This window comes from Stenella coeruleoalba, assembly GCF_951394435.1.
Source record: "Stenella coeruleoalba genome assembly, chromosome: 4".
Classification (NCBI taxonomy): Eukaryota; Metazoa; Chordata; class Mammalia; order Artiodactyla; family Delphinidae; genus Stenella; species Stenella coeruleoalba.
The window spans coordinates 72,777,803-72,801,889 of NC_137149.1; the positions used below are offsets into that span (position 1 = coordinate 72,777,803).

Consider the following 24,087-nt stretch of genomic DNA (forward strand, 5'->3'; position numbering starts at 1 on the left):
CCCCTGCAAAACTCCAGCAGTGGGCAGAATAATGACCACCATCCCCCCCAAAAGATGTCCACCTACTCATCCTCAGAACATGTGAATATGTCACCTCACATGGCAAAAGGGATTTGCAGATGTGACTAAGTTAAATCTTTTTTTTTTTTTTTTAGCGGTACACGGGCCTCTCACTGCTGTGGCCTCTCCCGCCGCGGAGCACAGGCTCCGGACGTGCAGGCTCAGCGGCCATGGCTCACGGGTCCAGCCGCTCCGCGGCACGTGGGATCTTCCCAGACCAGGGCACGAACCCACGTCCCCTGCATCGGCAGGCGGACTCTCAACCACTGAGCCACCAGGGAAGCCCTAAGTTAAATCTTGAGATGAGGAAAGGAGCCTGAATTATCCAGGTGGATTCACTGACTGGATCCCAGTGTCCTTATACAAGAAAGGCAGGAGGATTAGAGTCATAGAAAGAGATGTGGTGATGGAAGGAGAGGAGAGAGACAGAGAAAAAGAAGGGAAAGGTGGGAGAAGAGAGAGAGAGATTTTACGCTGTTGGCTTTGAAGATGGAGAAAAAGGCCACAGGCCAAGGAACGCAGGTGGCCTCTGGAAGCTGGAGGCCGTAAGGAAAGGGATTCTCCTCTAGAGCCAAAAGGAACTAACCTCCCAACACCTTGATGTTAGTGAGACCCGTGTTGGACTTTGAATCCTCGGAACTGGAAGATAACACACTTGCACTGTTTTAAGCTACAAAGTTTGTGATCGTTTGTTAAAACAGCAATAGGAAACGAATACACCTCCCAAAACAAATATATAGACGGCAAACATCGGGAACACAGGAAGGTGGGAGGGAGGTCTACCAGAGCCTTTCTCTTCCTCATCTCCTCACTTCCCCTACCCAGCGTGACCTCAGTCTTGGCTCTGGTCCCCCATCAGCATCTGTCTGCATCTAACCTCTGACCCCAGACCAACTCCCCCTCCAGACAATGCCTCTCCTACCTGGGTAAAACTTGCAGCAAAAGTCACACATAGACCCCCTTACCCCTTCTCCTCTGGCCACACTTCCTTCCGGGCAATCATAGAAGAGCCACATCCTAGTTTACACACCAACAATCACAGAGGGTCAGAGGCAGCCCAGAAACCTGAGATAGATGCATGTGGTGCAACATCTTAGGGGAGAAGAGTGAATGCACTGACGTAATTATACGGAAAACATGTGTGAAGCATTACACCCAGGCCACTGCTTTGGATGCAAACTTCCATGTTAGAGATTCTGTGTGTGCCCAAAGACAGACTCAGATTCATGACTTAAGGAATGTGACCTTTAAAAAAAACACCTGCACCTGCCTCTTGCCCTTGTTACAACAGGAACCAAGATAAATACCAGCTTCCAAATTTCCTCTTACAAAATAACTGTGGTATTATTGTTCACGCTTTATTAAGCACCTTAAACGCTCTAAGAGAGTAACTCCTATACCCAAGACCCAGGGGTGCCCCTGGGCCGTCCACACGAGGAACATTCAGGACCATGACAATGTGAGTGGACGAAGTAAGAGGCGGACAGGTGGAGTGGGTGATGTTGGCCACCAGCAGGAGCGGTCAGACCAGTGTTCTACCACCAGTGTGTGTACCTTGGCTGAAAAATTTGCAGAACAAATCGCTTGAAGGACAAAAGGTTTCTAAATTTCTCCTTTTAAAAACTTAGTTGAAAATACCTCACATCTCCTCAAAGGACAGTTGGATGTTGCCAATTCTCATACAGAGAAAATTCTAATAATCATGGGCCAAAGTGGGAGACATTCTTTCCTTACATAAAAAGATAAGCAGGGCTTCCCTGGGGGCGCAGTGGTTGAGAGTCTGCCTGCCAATGCAGGGGACGCGGGTTCGTGCCCCGGTCCGGGAAGATCCCACGTGCCGTGGAGTGGCTAGGCCCATGAGCCATGGTTGCTGAGCCTGTGCGTCCGGAGCCTGTGCTCCGTAACGGGAGAGGCCACAATGGTGAGAGGCCCGCGTACTGCAAAAAAAAAAAAAAAAAAAAAAGATAAGCAGACTTACCTGGTGGTGCAGTGGTTAAGAATCCACCTGCCAATGCAGGGGCCATGGGTTTGAGCCCTGGTCCAGGAGCATCCCACATACCATGGAGCAACTATGCCCGTGCACCACAACTACTGAGCCTGGGGTCTAGAGCCCACGAGCCACAACTACTGACCCATGTGCCACAACTACTGAAGTCCACATGCCTACAGCCCGTGTTCCAAAGCAAGAGAAGTCACTAAAATAAGAAGCCCGCGCACCGTAACGAAGAGTGCCTCCACTCAGGGCAGACAGCAGAAGGAAGAAGAACTACAATCCTGCAGCCTGTGGAACAAAAACCACATTCACAGAAAGATAGACAAGATGAAAAGGCAGAGGGGTATGTACCAGATGAAGGAACAAGATAAAACCCCAGAAAAAAAACTAAATGAAGTGGAGATAGGCAACCTTCCAGAAAAAGAATTCAGAATAATGATAGTGAAGATGATCCAGGACTTTGGGAAAAAAATGGCGGCAAAGATTGAGAAGATGCAAGAAATGTTTAACAAAGATCTAGAAGAATTAAAGAACAAACAAACAGAGATGAACAACACAATAACTGAAATGAAAAATACACTAGAAGTAATCAATAGCAGAATAACTGAGGCAGAAGAACGGATAAGTGACCTGGAAGACAGGATGGTGGAATTCACTGCTGCGGCACAGAATAAAGAAAAAAGAATGAAAAGAAATGAAGACAGCCTAAAAGACCTCTGGGACAGCATTAAACACAACAATATTTGCATTATAGGAGTCCCAGAAGGAGAAGAGACAGAGAAAGGACCCGAGAAAATATTTGAAGAGATTATACTTGAAAAGTTCCCTAACATGGCAAAGGAAACAGCCACTCAAGTCCAGGAAGTGCAGAGAGTCCCATACAGGATAAACCCAAGGAGAAACACACCGAGACACATAGTAATCAAACTGGCAAAAATTAAAGAAAAAGAAAAATTATTGAAAGCAGCAAGGGAAAAAAGACAACATACATGGGAACTCCCATAAGGTTAACGGCTGATTTCTCAGCAGAAACTCTACAAGCCAGAAGGGAGTGGCATGATATACTTAAAGAGATGAAAGGGAAGAAACTACAACCAAGATTACTCTACCCGGCAAGGATCTCATTCAGATTCGATGGAGAAATCAAAAGCTTTACAGACAAGCAAAAGCTAAGAGAATTCAGCACCACCAAACCAGCTGTACAACAAATGCTAAAGGAACTTCTCTAAGTGGGAAACACAAGAGAAGAAAAGGACCTACAAAAACAAACCCAAAACAATTAAGAAAAGGGTAATAGGAACATATATATCGATACTTACCTTAAATGTGAATGGATTAAATGCTCCAAACAAACGACAGAGGCTCACTGAATGGATACAAAAATAAGACCCATATATATGCTGTCTACAAGAGACCCACTTCAGACCTAGGGACACATTCAGACTGAAAGTGAGGGGATGGAAAAAGATATTCCATGCAAATGGTAATCAAAAGAAAGCTGGAGTAGCAATACTCATATCAGATTAAATAGACTTTAGAATAAAGAATGTTACAAGAGACAAAGAAAGACACTACATAATGATCAAGGGATCAACCCAAGAAGGAGATATAACAATTATAAATATATATGCACCCAATATAGGAGCACCTCAATACATAAGGCAACTGCTAACAGCTATAAAAGAGGAAATCGACAGTAACACAATACTACTGGGGGACTTTCACAGCTCACTTACACCAATGGACATATCATCCAAACAGAAAATTAATAAGGAAAGACAAGCTTTAAATGACACAATAGACCAGATAGATTTCATTGATATTTATAGGACATTCCATCCAAAAAGAGCAGATTATACTTTCTTCTCAAGTGTGCACGGAACATTCTCGAGGATAGATCACATCTTGGGTCACAAGTCAAGCCTCGGTAAACTTAAGAAAATTGAAATCATGTCAAGCATCTTTTCTGACCACAACGCTATGAGATTAGAAATCAATTACAGGGAAAAAAACGTAAAAAACACAAACACATGGAGGCTAAACAATGTTACTAAATAACCAAGAGATCACTGAAGAAATCAAAGAGGAAATAAAAAAATACCTAGAGACAAATGATAATGAAAAGATGACAATCCAAAACCTATGGGATACAGCAAAAGCAGTTCTAAGAGGGAAGTTTACAGCTATACAATCCTACCTCAAGAAACAAGAAAAATCTCAAATAAACAATCTAACCTTACACCTAAAGGAACTAGAGAAAGAAGAACAAACAAAACCCAAAGTTAGCAGAAGGAAAGAAATCATAAAGATCAGAGCAGAAATAAATGAAATAGAAACAAAGAAAACAATAGCAAAGTCAATAAAACTAAAAGCTGGTTCTTTGAGAAGATAAACCATTAGCCAGACTCATCAAGAAAAAGAGGGAGAGGACTCAAATCAACAAAATTAGAAATGAAAAAGGAGAAGTTTCAACAGACACAGTAGAAATACAAAGCATCCTAAGAGACTACTAGAAGCAACTCTATGCCTATAAAATGGACAACCTGGAAGAAATGGGCAAATTCTTCAAAGGGTATAACTTTCCAAGACTGAACCAAGAAGAAATAGAAAATATGAACAGACCAAACACAAGTAATGAAATTGAAAGTGTGATTAAAAATCTTCCAACAAACAAAAGTCCAGGACCAGATAGCTTCACAGGTGAAGTCTATCAAACGTTTAGAGGAGAGCTAACACCCATCCTTCTCAAACTCTTCCAAAAGATTGCAGAGGAAGGAACACTCCCAAACTAATTCTATGAGATACCAAAACCAGACAAAGGTACTACAAAAAAAGAAAATTACAGACCAAAATCACTGATACTATAGATGCAAAAATCCTCAACAAAATACTAGCAAACAGAATCCAACAACGCATTAAAATGATCATACACCATGATCAAGTGGGATTTATCCCAGGGATGCAAGGATTCTTCAATATACGCAAATCAATCAATGTGATACACCACAGTAACAAATTGAAAAATAAAAACCATATGTTCAACTCAATAGATGCAGAAACCTTTTGACAAAATTCAACACTCATTTCTGATAAAAACTCTCCAGAAAGTGGGCATAGAGGGACCCTACCTCAACATAATAAAGGCCATATATGACAGACCCACAGCAAACATCATTCTCAATGGTGAAAACCTGAAAGCATTTCCTCTAAGATCAGGAACAAGACAAGGATGTCCACTCTCGCCACTATTATTCAACATAGTTTTGGAAGTCCTAGCCACAGCAATCAGAGAAGAAAAAGAAATAAAAGGAATACACATTGGAAAAGAAGAAGTAAAACTGTCACTGTTTGCAGATGACATGATACTATACATAGAGAATCCTAAAGATGCCACCAGAAAACTACTAGAGTTAATCAATGAATTTGCTAAAGTTGCAGGATACAAACTTAATGCACAGAAATCTCTTGCATTCCTATACACTAATGATGAAAATTCTGAAAGAGAAATTAAGGAAACACTCCCATTTACCACTGCAACAAAAAGAATAAAATACCTAGGAATAAACCTACCTAGGGAGAAAAAAGACCTATATGCAGAAAACTATAAGACACTGATGAAAGAAATTAAAGATGATACCAACAGATGGAGAGATATAGTATGTTCTTGGATTGGAAGAATCAATATTGTGAAAATGACTATACTACCCAAAGCAATCTACAGATTCAATGCAATCCCTATCAAATAACCAAAGGCATTTTTTACAGAACTAGAACAAAAAATCTTTAAACTTGTATGGAGACACAAAAGACCCCGAACAGCCAAAGCAGTATTGAGGGAAGAAAACAGAGCTGGAGGAATCAGACTCCCTGACTTCAGACTATACTACAAAGCCAGAGTAATCAAGACAGTATGGTACCGGCACAAAAACAGAAATATAGATCAATGGAACAGGATAGAAAGCCTAGAGATAAACCCACACACATATGGTCAACTAATCTATGACACAGGAGGCAAGGATATACAATGGAGAAAAGACAGCCTCTTCAATAAGTGGTGCTGGGAAAACTGGACAGTTACTTGTAAAAGACTGAAATTAGAACACTCCCTAACACCACACACAAAAATAAACTCAAAATGGATTAAAGACATAAATGTAAGACCAGATACTATAAAACTCTTAGAGGAAAACATAGGAAGAACACTCTATGACATAAATCACAGCAAGATCTTTTTTGACCCACCTCCTAGAGTAATGGAAATAAGAACAAAAATAAACAAATGGGACCTAATGAAACTTCAAAGCTTTTGCACAGCAAAGGAAACCATAAACAAGACCAAAAGACAACCCTCAGAATGGGAGAAAATATTTGCAAATGAATCAATGGACATAGGATTAATCTCCAAAATATATAAACAGCTCATGCAGCTCAATATTAAAAAAACAAACCACCCAATCCAAAAATGGGCAGAAGACCTAAATAGACATTTCTCCAAAGAAGACATACAGAAGGCCAAGAGGCACATGAAAAGCTGTTCAACATCACTAATTATTAAGGAAATGCAAATCAAAACTACATGAGGTATCACCTCACACCACTTAGAATGGGCATCATCAGAAAATCTACAAACAACAAATGCTAGAGAGGGTGTGGAGAAAAGGGAACCCTCTTGCACTGTTGGTGGGAATGTAAATTGATACAGCCGCTATGGAGAACAGTATGGAGGTTCCTTAAAAAACTAAAAATAGAATTACCATATGACCCAGCAATCCCACTACTGGGCATATACCCAGAGAAAACCATAATTCAAAAAGACACATGCACCCCAGTGTTCATTGCAGCACTATTTACAATAGCCAGGTCATGGAAGCAATCTAAATGCCCATCGACAGATGAATGGATAAAGAAGAGGTGGTACATATATACAATGGAATATTACTCAGCCACAAAAAGGAACGAAATTGGGTCATTTGCAGAGACGTGGATGAATCTAGAGACTGTCATACAGAGTGAAGTAAGCCAGAAAGAGAAAAACAAATATCGCATATTAATGCATATATGTGGAATCTAGGAAAATGGTACAGATGAACCCGTATGCAGGGCAGAAATTGAGACACAGATGTAGAGAACAAATGTATGGAAACCAAGGGGGGGAAAGCAGCAGGGGTGGTGGTGGTGGTGGTGAGATGAATTGGGAGATTGGGATTGACATGTATACCCTGATGTGTATAAAATGGATGACTAATAAGAACCTGCTGTATAAAAAATAAATAAAAGAAAATTTTAAAAAAAGAGTAGCCCCTGCTCACCACAACTAGAGAAAGCCCACACGCAGCAATGAAGACCCAGCACAGCCAATAAATAAATAAATAAATAAATAATATAAATAAATTTAACAACAACAAAAAAGGTAAGCAATGCCCTCCAGGAAATCTTTTTGGGGATCAGGAGCCTCAGAGAAAGCTGCCCATCAGATTTTCCAGTATCTTTCACATTTCAAATGGACACAAATGAACTAAGCCAATCACAAAAGTACAGGCGTTGAATAATGCTTCTTATATGAGGTTCCTAGAGTAGTCAAATTCATGGAGACAGAAACTATTGTAGAATGGCGATCGCTAGCGGCTGGAGAGGAGGGAAGGGGAGTTTTTTTGTGTTTGTTTGTTTGTTTTAATGGGTATGAAGTTTTCGTTCTAGAGGATGAAAAAAGTTCTGGAGATGGATGGATGGTAGTGGTGGATGCACAACTATATGAATATACTTAATGCCACTGAACTGTATACTGAAAATGGTAAATTTTATGTGATGTATATTTTAACAAAAAAACCCAGTCCTATAAACACACACGCGCAACTCACACCCCACAACTCTACCGCATACTGTTTCCTCACCCTGAACCACAGCCATTAATACCTAAGACCTTTCTTATTTTGAATGACTCCTTGCATTGGTTGCAAAGCAGAAGGCAGAGAAACAAGCATCTCGGGAAGCAGCCGGGCCCTGGAACACCCCACCCTTCCAGCGGCCGCCCTGAGGGCGGGACTTCACTGGATTGGCCGAGGACAAGCCCCTCCCTACCTCATTTGAAAGTGACGGTCAAGATCGCAGCGCTGCAGGACCTGCGCGCAGTGCTCTGTGAACGGGCAGGTCACCAGCAGCTTGTTGAGGAGCTTGTTGACCAGGATGCTCGATTTCTTGCAGTGCTGCAGGATCACAGGCTTGCGATCCACAGGGCAGAAGTCCTTTTCCACCAGGAAGTTGGTGAGGCAGGGTGTGCAGTAGGTGTGTCCGCAGGGAGTGTCCAGAGGGTCCAGCAGAGCTTGCAGGCAGATGTGGCAAATGAGGTCATCGTCCACTTCTTCCGTGTAGGTGTAGAAGTGGTTTTCCTCAGGGGTGTGGGCTTGGCCGCACACCACACAGCGGGGGGCAGGGATGGCATCTGGGTCCTCAGCAGGGTCCAGCTGGTTCATGGTTGACTGGGAGGGGGCAGGGCAGTGTGACAGGAAACCGACCCAGGAAAACGATGTATCCTCCGGAGAGAATCAAGATCTTCTAGGAGCCATCCACAAACCTAAAAGAGAACAAGACTGCTTATCTTGGTTATAGATGGGAGGCAGTGCTGCCAGGGGACAGAGCTGGGCCGTGACTCAGAAGGCCAGGGCTGAGTGCCCACTCAGGTGACTGACATGACCTGCGGCCAGCAGCCTTGCCTCCTTATGCCTCAGCTTAACCACCTATCCCAGCAGGAATAATATTTCCCTTTAATGTCCTCATGTTGGTGTCGTGAAAATTATTGGGGTAAGATCTGGGAAATGCCCAGAAATACACCCTATGAAATGTAATTTGTTAACAAAATAGCCCAGTGATTTATAAAACTCTCTGTCAGAGCAGGACAAGAAGAAAACCAGTTAACGCTGATGGCTTTCTCGTATCTGTCTTCCTTACCGTTCTCCGAAACTCAGAAAATATAGGACCTCAGAGTCTTCAGCTAAATCATCTGAGAAGAAATGAGAGCTCTTTGGGCAGTCGTATTTTTACGATGACGAAAGCATTGCTTTCTTCTGTATGCGTTTCATTTACTCAGTCATGTAGTGGTAAAGTGGGTCCTGGAGCCATACTGCCTGGGCCAATCCCACCACCACTGTGCGCCAATGATTTAAGCCTCTGTTTCCATGTCTGTAAAGTGGGGACAGACTACCTCAGAGGGTTGTTGTGAGGATTAAATGAGATATGAGGCATAAAGGTCTTAGAATTATGCCTGGAATATAGTAAGTGTCCAATAAATATGAACTATTCTTACATGTATTTGTTACTGAAGTCCTCCTGTCTCCAGTCTAGCTCAGTTGGCCTGGAAACTGAAAGCTATAGTTCCTCTAAGGGGTCTTTTTGCTTTGTTCTCATAGTTGTCTTTCATTCAATTATATATATATTTTTTCAAACTAGCAGAATACTATCACACTATGTATTTTCCTTTAGTATCAGAGTTTAAAATGGAGTTTTCAACATGCCTGATTAACATCTAGGAAGTCTCCTGATCAGTCAATAAACATATTTTTTGGCCTTCAGTCATTTTTATTAATGAGCTGCAGTAATGTGAGATGAATAACAATGATAATCATAAACATCTCTGTTTTCAAAAAACATTTTTTGAGCGCCAACCTTGAGCTAGGTAATGAGTTGCCTATGGGGGAGACTTTCAAGAGAGCTTTAAAGGACATGCCTGCCCTCATGGAGTCCCCAGTCCGGAGGAGGTGGACATGAACACAGTAATGAGAAGCCTGGGTAAGCAGTGCAAACAGAGGTCAGCGCTAGGGGACTCTGGGTCAACGCTCATGACAACAAAGAATCCTGCAATACCCCAGCCCCCAACTCAACTTTCTTCTTTTCTGAAAGTAAATAAAATAACTTTAAGCTTTCCACAGGAACATAAGGACACATGAATAACCTAACAGGAAACTAGCCACGTTTGGAAACAGCACAGCAGTCATTAACTGCCTTGCAGTTTTTTTTTTTCTTTTCAAATAAAGTCCGAGGTTGTTTGTACAAACATAGCCTTATCTCAAAAAGAAAATACATTGACTTCAACCTTTCACTGAGTCAGCTTCGTGTTTACATTTCTGTACTGCAGTAATATGGCTTGAAGAACGCTCTGGTCAAGAGGTAGAAGTAAAGTACCCTGAATGTGAAACATTTAGAAATCACAGCATTTTATTTAGCATCAAAAGAGACCACAGGCAGCTAAGGTAGAGGGTGCAGGAGGGGGTGAAGTTGTTTCTAGTCAAATTTCATGGAAACCTACACAGCTGCTCTTTGTCGTCAAGGCTGATAGAAGGTACTGGAACCACACAGGAAATGCTTTAAGTGGCATGAAAACCGGTTGAAAAATAAACATGAAAATGGAAATGGCCACCCAAACGTTATCATCTGCTATAGGAAAAGATGTTCACATATTTTGAACTAAAGCTCTAGATATTTAGACCTGGAAGAGTTGGGTCACATACTCCCACGTGTTCTTTCTTGTTGTGCAGTACTGGAGACTGCTAGGAATGCAGGTGATAGCTCTGGTTGGACAGGTGGAAAAACAACGTCACATTTCTAGGCCATTCCCTTGTTGGTGAAAAGGTGGAGTTGGACCAGAGTTTTGGTTTTCACTCTGCTCTGGAAGGGGTGTCAGTTGCCTCAGGGTCTTCCAGGGAAGGGAAGGGGGATGGTGGGCTGTGTCCACTTTTCCACTCCACCCAGGCCCAGCTCCACTTTCATTTCACACATTAGATTCCTCATAATATTTGGTTCAAAGCACCGTGGCTTAAGTTAAAAAAAAAAAAAAGGCAAACCATCAGACTAGATACTATGAAATCCCTTTCAGAAATAGCGTTCTATGTATCTGTTCTAATAAAGTGGAGGTGTTTTATTTTGGGGTGGTTGGCTTTTGGGAAAATCTTTTTTTTTTCTTTATAACAGCTTTTTGAGTATGCCAGGCACCATGTGCCAAGCACTATGCTGGGGCCTTATATATATTATGTTATTTAATCCTTACAAATCCCCAGGGATTTTGTTTTGTTTTTAATTTAACAGATGAGGAAACTGAGGTGCAGTAGGTAAGTAACTTGTCAGTTGCACAAAAAAAGAAACAAACCAGCAAGGGCTCCTGACTCCTTACTGCTCTTCACCATTTTGCCACTTTTCTCCCAGCATCTTTTTTTGATTATGACCAGTGAGAATCCCAAAATGTAACTCACTAAATAAAAGAGCCCCAGGAAATTAGAAGGTGAAAAATCTCTTTAGGCCACATCGCAGATGGGTTTTCCCAACATCTCTGAATAAAAAGATTCTTTGACTTTACTGAGTGTTAAAATGCCTGACACAGGATGAGTGAATTGGGGCGAGCAAAAACGGCAGGTTTTAGCTCCAACGCTCATTTGTTTTTGTTTGCTTTCTTTTTTATCTGAGACCAATTTGAAGTCCCTAGCAATCGGCCCTATGAGAAAACCAGATTCTTCACATAATATTCATGTAAACACTGCTGTATATATTTTTCAAGTTCGCTTTAGACTAAATAAAGCCTATATGAATAGACACAGATTAAAAGAGCACTGGCTGACAAACAGTTTGGGCTCTAAAGAAAGAACTAGGTAGACTTTAAAAAGATATGATTCGTATAATTTACCTGACGTTTCTTATTTCCAGTTTACATCTTATAAGCGTGGATGATGTATCATGTTTTGAGACATATATGTGCCTTGCTGATGAACTGAGAGGAAATTATCAAAAATCATTAAGGCTTAAAAGGTAAACTCTTTTCTCCCCTAAACGTGAGCGAGAGGGCCTATCCATCCGCATCAGTCAGTGTGTCAGCTGTCAGCACCCTGATCCTGGCTGGGGTAAGGCACAAGAGCCGCAGGGTGGCTTTTTTGCAGTTTGGAGTGAAAAAGAGCAGGAAGTAGATTGCCTCCTTGGGTGTGTGGTTTGGGGTGGAACTCTTAGTCTGCCTTGATACAACGCTCTTGTGACTCAGGAACCATTTTTTCCTCCTTCTCCTCTTATGTGGGGGTGGAAGAGACACCCGAGGGGACTTTTACAGAGATGTGTAGTCCACCAATGTCACGCCAGGAAGTACCAGGGAAAATAACAAAATCTCCATTTCTGTTTGTCCTTAATCCCTGCTTCCTTTCCCACTGGTTTATCTTGCCTGAAATCTGTCCAGAACTTTTCCTACCTAACTTTCAAATTCTAAACGTTTGCGGCTTGTCAACAAAGATACATTTCATAGCAAACGTGAATCAGCACCGTCCTCGGCCAGGAGGGTCGTTAGAGGTCATAGGTGCACTGTCGCCTGTGCTGGAAAATTCAATAGACTGAAGGCTTAATAGCCTTAAGAACAGGCTTCAGGAGGGAGATGAAGAGGTATAAACTTCCAGCTACAAAATGAAGGCGTCAGGGGGTGAAATAATATAGTCAATAATAACGTGTAGGATCTTCATATGGTGACATATCATAACTAGATTATCGTGGTGAACATCTTGTAATGTCTAGAAATCTCAAGTCACTATGCAGTGTACCAGGAACTAACATGGTGCTGTAGGTCAATCATACTTCAACAAACGAACAAACTCAGAGAAAAAGAGATCAGATTTATGGTTACCAGAGTCGGGGGAAGGGGGGTGGGTCAAGGTGGTCAAAAGATACCAATTTCCAGTTATAGGATAAATAAGCACTAGGGATGTAATGTACAACGTGATTAATAAAGTCAACACTGCCATACGTTACATATTAAAGAGAGTAAATCCTAAGAATTCTCATCACAAGGAAAACAATTTTTTCCTTTATTTTATATCTATATGAGATGATGAATGTTCACTAAACTTACTGTGGTAATCATTTCATGACGTATGTATGTCAAATTATAATGCTGTATACTTTATACAGAACTGTACGTCAATTATATCTCAATAAAACTGGATGATAAAAAAGCGCACACACAAAAGAACAGCCTTTGGGATATAGCCTATTTGGAAGTAGAAAAAAATTTGTATGAGATAACCTATCAGAACAATGGGGTCCCTGGTGGCTATTGTCCCACTAAGGTTCCTTTAAATGCACACTGCCTTTATAGAAAATGGTTATCTGATGTAGTCAGAATAATCCATGTACTCCACTTTGGAAAGGTGCTATAAACACGTCATCTGGCATGCTGCACTGACAATTTCACATTTTCCTTCTACTGAAAGGTCAAGACATGACTCTAAAGCATCTCTTGAATAGTTGCGTGAGTCACATGCGCTATTCAAACAATAGTAACGGGACCTCATACTATTAAAAAGAATGTATCCTTGTAGTCAAATGGCAGCGTGTCTCGCGTTGGTACTTTACCCTTGACAAACACGAATCATGGTAGCCAGAAACTTTTTGGGTTGAAAGGGAGCCTCGAGAGATGGTCCTTAGATGAAATAGGCCTTTATTACTTTATAAAATAGATCATTCTTCCTTTGGCTACCTCTAATCTCCTAGGGAGGGAAAGTCCATATATTGACCAAAAATTTGCCTCCCTGGAACTCACCCACTCCCTCATGGGTGCCATTTAGAATATGTCTAATTCCTTAAATCCCTCAATTATAGGAAGACAGCCCCCAAGCCCTCCCCTAGGTTCAGTAGCCTTAGATGCATCTGACATTCCTTCAGGATTCCTTCAGACTCCAAGAGGCTGACCACACCCTTCTGCAAGCTCCCAATTTAACAGTGTCCTCCCTACAATGTACGGATAGCAACCAGGACAGAATGAAGCGGGAGTTAACCAACTGCTCCCACAGCCAAAGACTGCATCTGCTTTCTTGGTGGCAATACACGGACCCGGCTGTTGCTGCCGTCCCCTCGGGGCTGAGCACAGGACACTGCCCTGAGGCCTGAAGGAATCTATTAGCAATTCTTGGCCACAGAGGGAAAAAAAAATGAAGGGTAATCAAGTAGAGAAGTAAATACTTTTAAAAGCAAAAGCAAGGGCTAGGAACAGTTTAGAAAATGCAAAGATATTTAGTGGCATTAGTTAGATTGATATAAACAGCATAAAGTCCTTAATGGCTAAACAGTTCCAGTATTAGAATTCTCAGCGTATCATCTGATCTGAAGAACGGATGGTATTTGGGGAATTAGGAGCTCTCCCATTTGTCTGTAAGCATTCCTTTATTTTGACAACCCTTGTTGTCCTAAAATATCCTGACATATGTAACACAAAAGAAATGGAAATCATTGAAAGAAATGGTAAATCCGAGATAATTTTTCCTATGCAGAGCATAAACATTGACGAGCTTTCACTGAAATTCACTAATAAATGAAAAAATTAAAATAGTGGCAGGCCAAGGGCAGATGACGGTGGGGTGGGCGATGGGATAAACTAGAAATCCTGAAGCTCCAGATGCTCTTTGAGAAGGAAAGTGTGTGAGGAGCCTCATTAGTCAGGCACCTTGGACCATTAGCGTTCTCCCCTTATCTGTCAGAAAGCCTTGCTTCTGGAAAATTCCTACTTAGCCTATGACAAACAGTGTCAGAAAAAATCCACTGAAGACATTCCTAAATAACAGATACTTTTATCCCATCAGCACTATGTGGTCCGTGTTGCAGCCTAAGGCAAAAGGAAATGTGAGTACTGATATACATGTTTTTGTGTATTTTTTTAATGGTTAATTTTTCCCCAGATCACTAAGACAGTTGAAAAAATGTGGGAAACATGAAAAATATGTATATTAAATGTACAACGTTATTTTAAGTTTAAATATTTTACTTATACTAAAACCAAAATTTTTTCGCCATAGTTTCATTTTCCTGGCTTTAAAGGAAGCAAACCCATCAATACTATTTTCAAAATCTACCTCTTTGCCTGTCTGATTTTCAGTTGAGGAAATTGCCTTTTTTTTTTTTTTTTTACGCGGGTCTCTCACTGCCATGGCCTCTCCCGTTGCAGAGCACAGGCTCCGGACGCGCAGGCTCAGCGGCCATGGCTCACGGGCCCAGCCGCTCTGCGGCATGTGGGATCTTCCCGAACCAGGGCACGAACCCGTGTCCCCTGCATCGGCAGGCAGACTCTCAACCACTGCGCCACCAGGGAAGCCCGAAATTGCCATGTTTGACAAAGTGATAATCTTAAATAACCTTTAGCTAACTTGAGCTACCAATCCTTGTCTTTATTTAAATTCTGATCACCATGGATTTTTTTGCATTAATTTTGGTTTTTAAAAATAATACATTAAAATATTATCTATAGGGATTACTAGGTTTTTTTTGGTGCCCCCTTAAAATCTGCACCCTAAGGTGAGCGCCTCATTTGCCCCACCTACTCATGGCCCTGTCACTGTTATTTTTAGAGACTCAGGTAGAGAGAGTAGGGTGTTGAGGCTGTGGTTAGGACCCAGATCAGCTTCCAACACCTCCTGTGGGCCTCAATCTTTTCCTTGCACCTGCCCTGGTTCCCAGCCAGGTGCAACGGCAAAAGTGGAGAATTACAACCTTGTCACAGGTGTGCCACTAAATTTTAACCAAGGTCTAAATTGACTGCTCTGATTGTTATACTTGATAGAGGCACCAGGTGAGCCGTTTGCTGAAGGGCTCACGAGGCAAGAGGAAGAACTGGCTTCAAATGAGAGGAAGAAAGTGTAACCTACAGCCAGGTCCCCAAAATGATCACAAAACTATTGGATCCTGAAAGAGCTTTGTTCTGTGAGTGTATAAGAGAGCCCAGTCAAGTGATAGAAACCGTCCTCCAGAGCAAGGACACTCTGCGGCTACACAAACGGCATGAGACTCTGCCCTACTGTAGTCAGTGTGCTTCATAATTTTTGCTGACTTATTTAATGTTCCAAATCTTTGAATCCCTTCAACCAACCTTCATGTTTTACAGTGTGTCTCAAACATGTAAAGACTTAGAATCCCTTAGTCTTTCCCTTCAAGAAACTATGCTTGTGGGGTTGGGGGGGAGGGATAAACTAGGAGGTTGGGATTAACATATACACACTACTATATATAAAATAAATAACCAACAAGGATCTACTGTATAGCACAGGGAACTATATTTAATATTTTCTAATAACCTATAAGGGAAGAGAATCTGAAGAAGAATATCTATATTACTGAATCGCTGTGCTGTACACCTGAAACCAACACGATATTGTAAATCAACTATCCTTCAATTAAATTTTTTTTTTAAATCCAAGATGAATTAGCCATTCAAACAAAACTGAGCTTAAGGTTTTCCTGTTGTTGATGGTACTTTAAAATCTGGATGAAGCTGTGCAGGGCAGAAAGGCTGCAGAGTTGGTTTGAAACTGGTCACTAAAGGCACACCTCCGTTCAGAGATCACAGTCACAGTCAGAAACACCATCTGGGACCATGAAGACCAGAAATACACCCACAGAGGAATAGGGTGGACTAGTGCCAATAAATTCTTCACACCAGTGGCCTCGTCTCTCTTTCTAAAATGATTATCTAGCAGGCATGTTTGTCTAACCACTGCCATAGCTCTGGCTTCAACTCTTAAATTAGATTATTGGGGGAAAGTAATTGCCAAAGTTAGGGCAAACGCTATCTTCCTCTATTAAACAAAGTAAATTTACAGTTACATTTTAAATTATAGATAAATTTTGTGAGACTGGGAGATATCAAAGTGCCATCAGTTTTTTTATAAATACCAACTGGTGGCGCAGTGGTTGAGAGTCCGCCTGCCGATGCAGGGGACGCGGGTTCGTGCCCCGGTCCGGGAAGATCCCACGTGCCGCGGAGTGGCTGGGCCCGTGAGCCATGGCCTCTGAGCCTGCGCGTCCGGAGCCTGTGCTCCGCAGCGGGAGAGGCCACAACGGTGAGAGGCCCGCGTACCACAACAACAACAAAAAAACCAACTGTGAACTAAGGTGTATAAGAGGATGAAGAAATGCTCTGTGGGCTATTCCTTAGCTTATAGACACCTATGTAATAGGGAGAAATTAGTGCTTTAGTGACCTGAATAAAACTAGTCACACATGGGATAAAAACTGTCTTTGAACCAAGAGCCTAGGTTGGAAGTGGAGGCTGGGAAGGCAGGGGTGCCATATGCATTGCAGAGGACAGACAGAGGGAACAGAGGGAGGGCAGGTGCATATGAGCTGCTGCAAAGGTCAAGGTGAGCTCTGCTCCTACTTAATATCTAAATCAGTGTTCTCGGAGAGAGTAAGCAATTCATTAACGCAGGCTGTGAATGACACTAGTCTGCATAGTGTTGCCAACACTAGAAAAGACAGAAAAAAAATATATAAATGGTCTTTAAAGAAGTTGAAATATGGTCAGGAAATGAAAGAACTGAACTAAAAGGAGACAATGTAATATATCTGGAGTCAATAACTGAGAACATAGATGTTCAGAAAGTGGGGAAAACAAGGGAAGTGTTAAGTGAGAACAGTCCCGGGTGGCAAGCCAATTAGATGCAAGGTTTAGAAGTTAGTGATGGACTTTCCCAAGCCCGAGGAGCTTTGCCTCTCTTGACAGATTTTACTGTCTTTCCCCCGGGGTGTCATGGCACCAAACTTGGGTTTGTTTGTAAGAACTCTGGCCCAGAAGAGATATCCTTCCAGTTCCTGGTCTACCAACACGGTGAAATGGAGCAGACCCCCCGCCAATAACAAAAGTGAAAGTAGGGTACTTTGCATTGACCAAGGGCTCTGTTCATGCAGCTAGTTGCCATAGGGTCCTGGGCAGTACTGATGTCAGAGGAGAAGCATGGTAAAGAAGCAGGCTGGCCTTCTTCCACTCAAGGCTGAAACACATACTCGGGAAACGCTTATGGTTTTTTTAAACAGATAACCAAGCTTTAAGGAAGGAAGGACAAGGTGGAGGAAGGTATTTGAATTCTCAACATTTTTCTACTGTTTCAATTCTACAGGTGTTCACGTATCATCTATTACCTGCCTGACATGTGTCTGCATTTCTGTGGGAGTTCCCATAGCAATTCAACTTCATCCTCAATGAGTTTAAGTCTATTATGAAAATGGAGCTTACATATAGAAAAAAAAAAAAGTTAAAACACTGCAAGAGAATCCACAAGGAGTATGGTCCTCCAAAATTGAAGCCAGGGACGCAAGCGTGGAGGGAAAGGAGCAAGAGAGAAGCGTAGCCTGGCCCAGAAGAGTCAAGGAAAATTCATGGAACAGATGGTCCTCAGGGAGGATCATGAAAGATAAATGGGATTTGGGCAAGTGGGAAGAAATCCAGATGGAAGGAAGAACCTGAGCAAATTCCTCAATCAAGGAAGAGGAATCCACTCGCTGACGTCTGATGTTCCCACCTGATGATCTGTATTTGAGATTTTAAAATTATTTAGAAGTCACAGGATTTTGAGTTGGGTAATGACCTTAGATTCTCACCAAGTGCAAGAAGCCTCTTTACAACATCCCAGACGGAGGACCTATCAGCTTCTGTTTGAAACACCTCCAGTGATGGGGAGCTCATCAGTTTGCCAACAGCTGAATGCTTCCCTCTCGTTAGTATGACCTTTGGCTCTTGCTACGCCTTTCAGTGTAACATAGATCACATTCGTTCCCTCTAAGCATGACAGCCCCCCAAATTAAAGACAGCATTGTGGTTTCTCTCTTGTCTTTTTGTCTCTGGTTCTTCCAGTTGTCTTCCTGGGTAGTCCAGGTAGTGGTCAAGTGTCCACTCAGGATGCCCTCTAGTTTGTTAAGGTCCCTTTGAAAACATGGCTCCTAGAAGTGAAAACTTGTGGTTTGGGCTCAGGGTTCAGTGGAATAATCACTTCCTCAACCAGGATATTACTTGTCTATCAAAGTAACCTAAAATGACCTTTACTGATTTGCTTTTGTAGATAAATTACACTACTGACTAAAAAAATTCAGTAGGTCTTTAGAATATAAAACACTTAACTATTGTACTTTGAACATAGGAATTAAATAATGGTAGTGGTGAAGGCTGCCAATTCTAACTCTCCTTGCTGGATTCTGCACAATATTTCAGCCTCTAAGTGGAGAAGGAATTTCTCTATAAGTAGTGGGAGGGACCTATGTGAAGGAATGTCCCCCCAAAAGATATACCCATATCCTAACCCCCAGAACTTGTGAATGTGACTTTATTCGAAAAAGTCTTTGATGATGTAACTAAGTTAAAGATCTTGAAATGAGATCATCCTGGATTATCTGATTTATCCTAAATCCAGTGACAAGTATCTTTTTAGGAGACAGAAGAAAAGACACCGATACAGAGGAGAGAGTGATGTGAAGACAGAGATAGAGACTGAAGGGATGCAGCCACAAGCCCGGAACACCTGGAGGCACCGGAAGCTGGAAGAGGCAAAGAAGGATTCTTTCCTGGAGCTTCCAGAGGAAGCAAGGCTCTGCCAACACCTTGATTTCAAACTTCTGGCCTCCAGAACTGTGAGAAAATAAATCTGTGCTGTTTTAAGAGGCCAAGTTTAATTCGTTACAGCAGCGATATGAAATGAATACAGGGTCTCTGTATTTCCAGGGGTATTCCCCAGGAATGGGGTACGTATTCCGCAGGATCCTCTCCAACGCTTGTCTACACGGTTTAGGGTTTAGGGACGATATGCTGAGTGGCAGCCACTTAGATAGCTACATACTTAGGGATAGCAGTTCTGCCCTGGCAAAAAAACCTAATAATTTTCTTTTAATCCATTGCTAAGTTAGAACACAGATGTCTTCAGAGATGACTGTTAAACCAAATTTGCTAGGGCCCCAAAGGGGACAAAAGACTACAGGTAGCATAGCTGAGTTTGTATGTGTGCCGTGGAAGACATAATACAAGCATAATGATAATAATTAATGAGGCGTTTGAAAACACCAAATGACTCATGTATTAACATGAGTATGCAGACGCCTAAGCACTCAGCATACTATTCAAACAGGCCATGCGACTGACTGAAGGAGTCACGAGCAACTTATGTAAATCATCTCAACACATAGCAAGGACATATTTAGTCCTCACCATCATACGTGTGCTGTTGTCATGCTCTGCACCGAGAGGCTACTAAAGAAAATTCTTGGAGAGTTTCCACTCTGCTGTTGGTGAAGTCCTTTATGTCCTTGTGACGAATGCCTCCAACACAAGAAACGACTAAGAGTCATTGGAAAATAATGGTGGAATTTAAGTCCACACATTTCAAGTCACATATTAGTGATACTAAAAAAAAAAAAGTCTCTGGTTGAATGGGACAGAACCTAACAGTGGCTCAATCTACCATGTCAAGGAGCATGGCCCCCTGGAACAGGGGGGAGAAGTTCTTCTAGAAAGGCAGACACAGAAGGGCAGGGGTGAAGAGAACAGGAATAGAGCGATAAGCGCAGAAACCGCAAATCTCAAATTTGGAGGTCATCTTGTCTACCCTCTACCTGAATCCCAGGAATCCCTTCTCTCCTCTCCTTTTAGAATATAATATAAAATAAAACATAATGATTATTACTATTTAATGAGCAGCTCACTAAGTGCAAGATACTATGCTGGGTACTTTTCATGCATTTTCTCAGTTAATCTTTAGAATGATCCTATGAGATCAGTGATTATAGTCTTTATTTTACAGATGAGCGGCATAGGCTGCTAAAGAAACACAAATCTACTTTGACACTCATTCATTCAGCAAACATGTACCAGGTACTAAATATACCAAAAAACAATCACCTTCAGTGACAGGGAACTCAGTGCCCTAAAAGGCAAACTACTGGATTTTTGCACAGCTCGAATTTTTAGAAAGTTCTTCCTTATATTGATCTGAAATATATCCGTGGGTAACCAAGCAACAGGTCACTGTGGTGTCCTCATGTCCCTTAGAACAAAATAAGAGGGAAAGATGGATGTAAAAAGTTTATAGGGGACAACCAACATTTTCTGTTTTTGATTTCAGCTCAGTGCAGTCTTTGCGCTCTGCAATTTGTATGGCTTTCATGTAAACCTTTATTCTTTGGAGATAATAGATGGTTAAATCCTATTAACCCAGAAAGAGTGATGTAGTCTTCCTTCCAAACGGTTTTGAAAAGCCCTTGATACTATGGAGGCCCTGCCAGAGGACAATAAATTTGCCACCCACATAAAAGTGAGTCTATGTGTTGCCAGCACAGAAATATCAAGAATGGTTATGTCCCCCCAGGGAGTCCTCGGATACTGAGACAATGAGGAGGACACATTTTGGATCATCTCTCATATGTCCCCTCTTGGTAGCATCTTACGAAAACGGCCTTTTAAGTAGTCAGAATCCTAGCAGACCCTATTTCTCCACTTTAAGTGAGGAATTCAAATCTAAAAAGGAGACACTTGCAAGCCAGGAAGCCAGGAGTCACTGCTCCAGGAAAACCCACTGTTTGTTTACATCGCAGAATCCTACTGCCCACAGTTCTGCAAAGGTTCAGGCATTTCAACTGGCAGTTCCCCTCCCCTGGAAGTCCAAGATAAACAAGATAATCTTTGTTAATCAGGTTCTCCTTTTAAGCCTTTGGGGGCCTTTTGGGAAGTCTGTTTTGCTCAGAGAATCTTTGGTTCTCAAGTTACTATTGTTTCCATCATTATCATATCCAAACTGTAGCATGACCTTAGAAGTCTAGCTGTATCCAATATAATAACTGTTTCCTATAATAATATACGATTTAACATTTATTGAGTGCTTACTATATACCAGGCACTTTATATAAAACCATTTCAGTTATTCCTCGTGACAGCACCGGGTTTGGTAAGTATTCTGTTTTCCAGATGATGAAACTGAGACAAAGAGATATTAAATTGCTTCTTTAGTTTAGTAATTACATGGCGGGACTGGTTCTCTAACCCAGATCTGACTGATTTTACCCATGGTGCCTTCCTTTCAAGAAAATGATACTAGTAATAGCTGACATTGTGCCTGGGACTATTCTAAGCACTTTGTACCTTTCAACTCATTTCAAACTTCACAATAAGCCTATTTCACAGCTGAGGTAAAGTGAGGTTAAATAACCCATCCCAGGTCACAAGGCTAGTAGGCGGTGGAGCTGGGTTTTGAACCTAGGGAGTCTGGTGGCTGAAACCGGGCCACTCTTCTAAAGCAGTAGCACCATTCCACCTAGAATTCAATAAATAAGACTAATATTTCCTAGGGAGGAATTGCCCACTCCCCTGCAGTCAACCTGACCTACCCACCTAGGTGTGCAACCCATCCAGCTTCTGTTATGGGGCCCAGGGGCGTGTGAAGCACACCATGTTAGCATCCCTTTTGCGGGAAAAGGTAAACAAGGAAACTGATGGAAAGGGAGGTTGAGGTGCTTCTCCAGGTTCCCCTAAGCAAGCTAGCAGTCGGATCAAGGTTTTGAACCCTTGGTCTCAACCCACTAAGCCGTTACTTTGCTCTTGAATGGTGAATAGGTGCCTTATCTTTTCAGGATGGGGTGACACCTGGAGAAGGTCCCAGGGCCCTGGGAACATGCCTGCCCTCATGCCCCAGGTCATCAAAGGACACACGATAGTCCATTGGAATTATCATATCCAAAAGACCTACAAGTCCCCCTTCTTCAGTCCAGGGCAGGCTCCTCCTCCCAGCGACTTGGCCCTGCAGCTCACCAGGCTGTGGCCAAGGGTGTTTATCTGCAAGCCTGGAGGAGACCAAGCACCAATCTGCCCTGCAGATAGCACAACCGAAGGCAGAGAGGTCTGCCTGCCAAGTCAGATTACAGCAAATGACAGCAGGACATTTCCCCCAAAGGTCTGCGAAGGACAACATTTTGTGGGACTGTTGTGGGATGAGAGCCTTGAGGAGGGAGAAGGAAGGAGTAACAGCGGCGGACAGCAGCTCCTAAACCCTGCCTGGGAGGTCGGTGGAGACCAATCGGCCTGGCCTGTTCAATTACACAGTTTAAGCATTTCCCTGCCTCCTGCCTGTTTCCTTTCTCTGCACTGTGCACATTGGTGTTAGTTACTTACAATTAATAACCATAACAAGAACTATCAGGGCCCCTAACAATTGCAATCACATTAGACCTTTTATCTCTGTAAGGCCAGACTATCTCTTCCAAGCAACCCAGATAAATGCCTTAAAGAAGGATGTATATAGATGCTCCCTATATGTTACCTCATGTACTTCTCAGGACCACTTTATATTGTAGGGATTATTAGGTCTTGTTTTACTGATGAAGAAACTGAGGCTCAGAGAAGTAATGTAAGGAAGATGTGAATGAAAGAGACTATACATTTTGCAATCCAGCTTTTTGCCACTTAACCAAGGGATGGAGTTACTACAGGAAGGGAACCACTGTGGGTCTTTTCGTCCCTTTGGACAAAACTCATGTATACATTATCCAAGACACCAACTGCATTCTGGATCACTGTGAATTCCAGTCTCTGTAATTTTTTCCCTTTCTTATATCTGGGGGTGTAGGGAATTCCCTGGTGGTGCAGTGGTTAGGAATCTGCCTGCCCATGCAGGGGACACGGGTTCGAGCCCTGGCCTGGGAGGATCCCACATGCCGCGGAGCAACTAAGCCCGTGTGCCACAACTACTGAGCCCGCGTGCCACAACTACTGAAGCCAGTGCGCCTAGAGCCCGTGCTCTACAACAAGAGAAGAAACCGCAATGAGAAGCCCACACACTGCAAGGAAGAGTAGCCCCCGCTTGCCGCAACTAGAGAAAGCCCGCACGCAGCAACGAAGACCCAACACAGCCAAAAATAAATAAGTAAATAAATAAATTTATAGCTGTGGGTGTAGTGTCCTTAGCTTTTTTCCTTTAATAGCCAGGGGCTCTGACATATAGTGATGTCACTATATGGTTTAACCATACATGAACTACTATGCAAAGAACAAACAAACCGTGGCCAACAGAGGAAAGGCAATCTTGTCGAGAGGTTTGTGACTTTAAAGACACAGTTTTATCCGGAAGATTCAGGATCTAAGGGATCTTTTTCTCTCTTCTGCTGACAAAACTCGGAATCAAGTGAGCACACTGGTGAGGGACAAGCAGCCGTCACCACCCCAGCACAAGGCTCAGGGGAAAAGGACAGACTCGAAGGTCACTTGAAGAGCTATATAAGCC

At 42.3% G+C, this 24,087-nt stretch overlaps 1 protein-coding gene across 1 annotated transcript in view; it reads right to left on the minus strand.

The window, feature by feature from the left end:
- Window positions 1–8,523, minus strand: part of LNX1 (ligand of numb-protein X 1) — a gene marked incomplete at both ends in the record, with an annotated part of 120,348 nt that extends 111,825 nt beyond the window's left edge. Inside the window, one exon of the mRNA XM_079920854.1 lies at window positions 8,132–8,523. Within this exon, the coding sequence (XP_079776980.1) occupies window positions 8,132–8,523 (392 nt within the window). The remainder of the gene's footprint in view (window positions 1–8,131) is intronic.
- Between the last annotated feature and the right edge of the window lie 15,564 nt (window positions 8,524–24,087).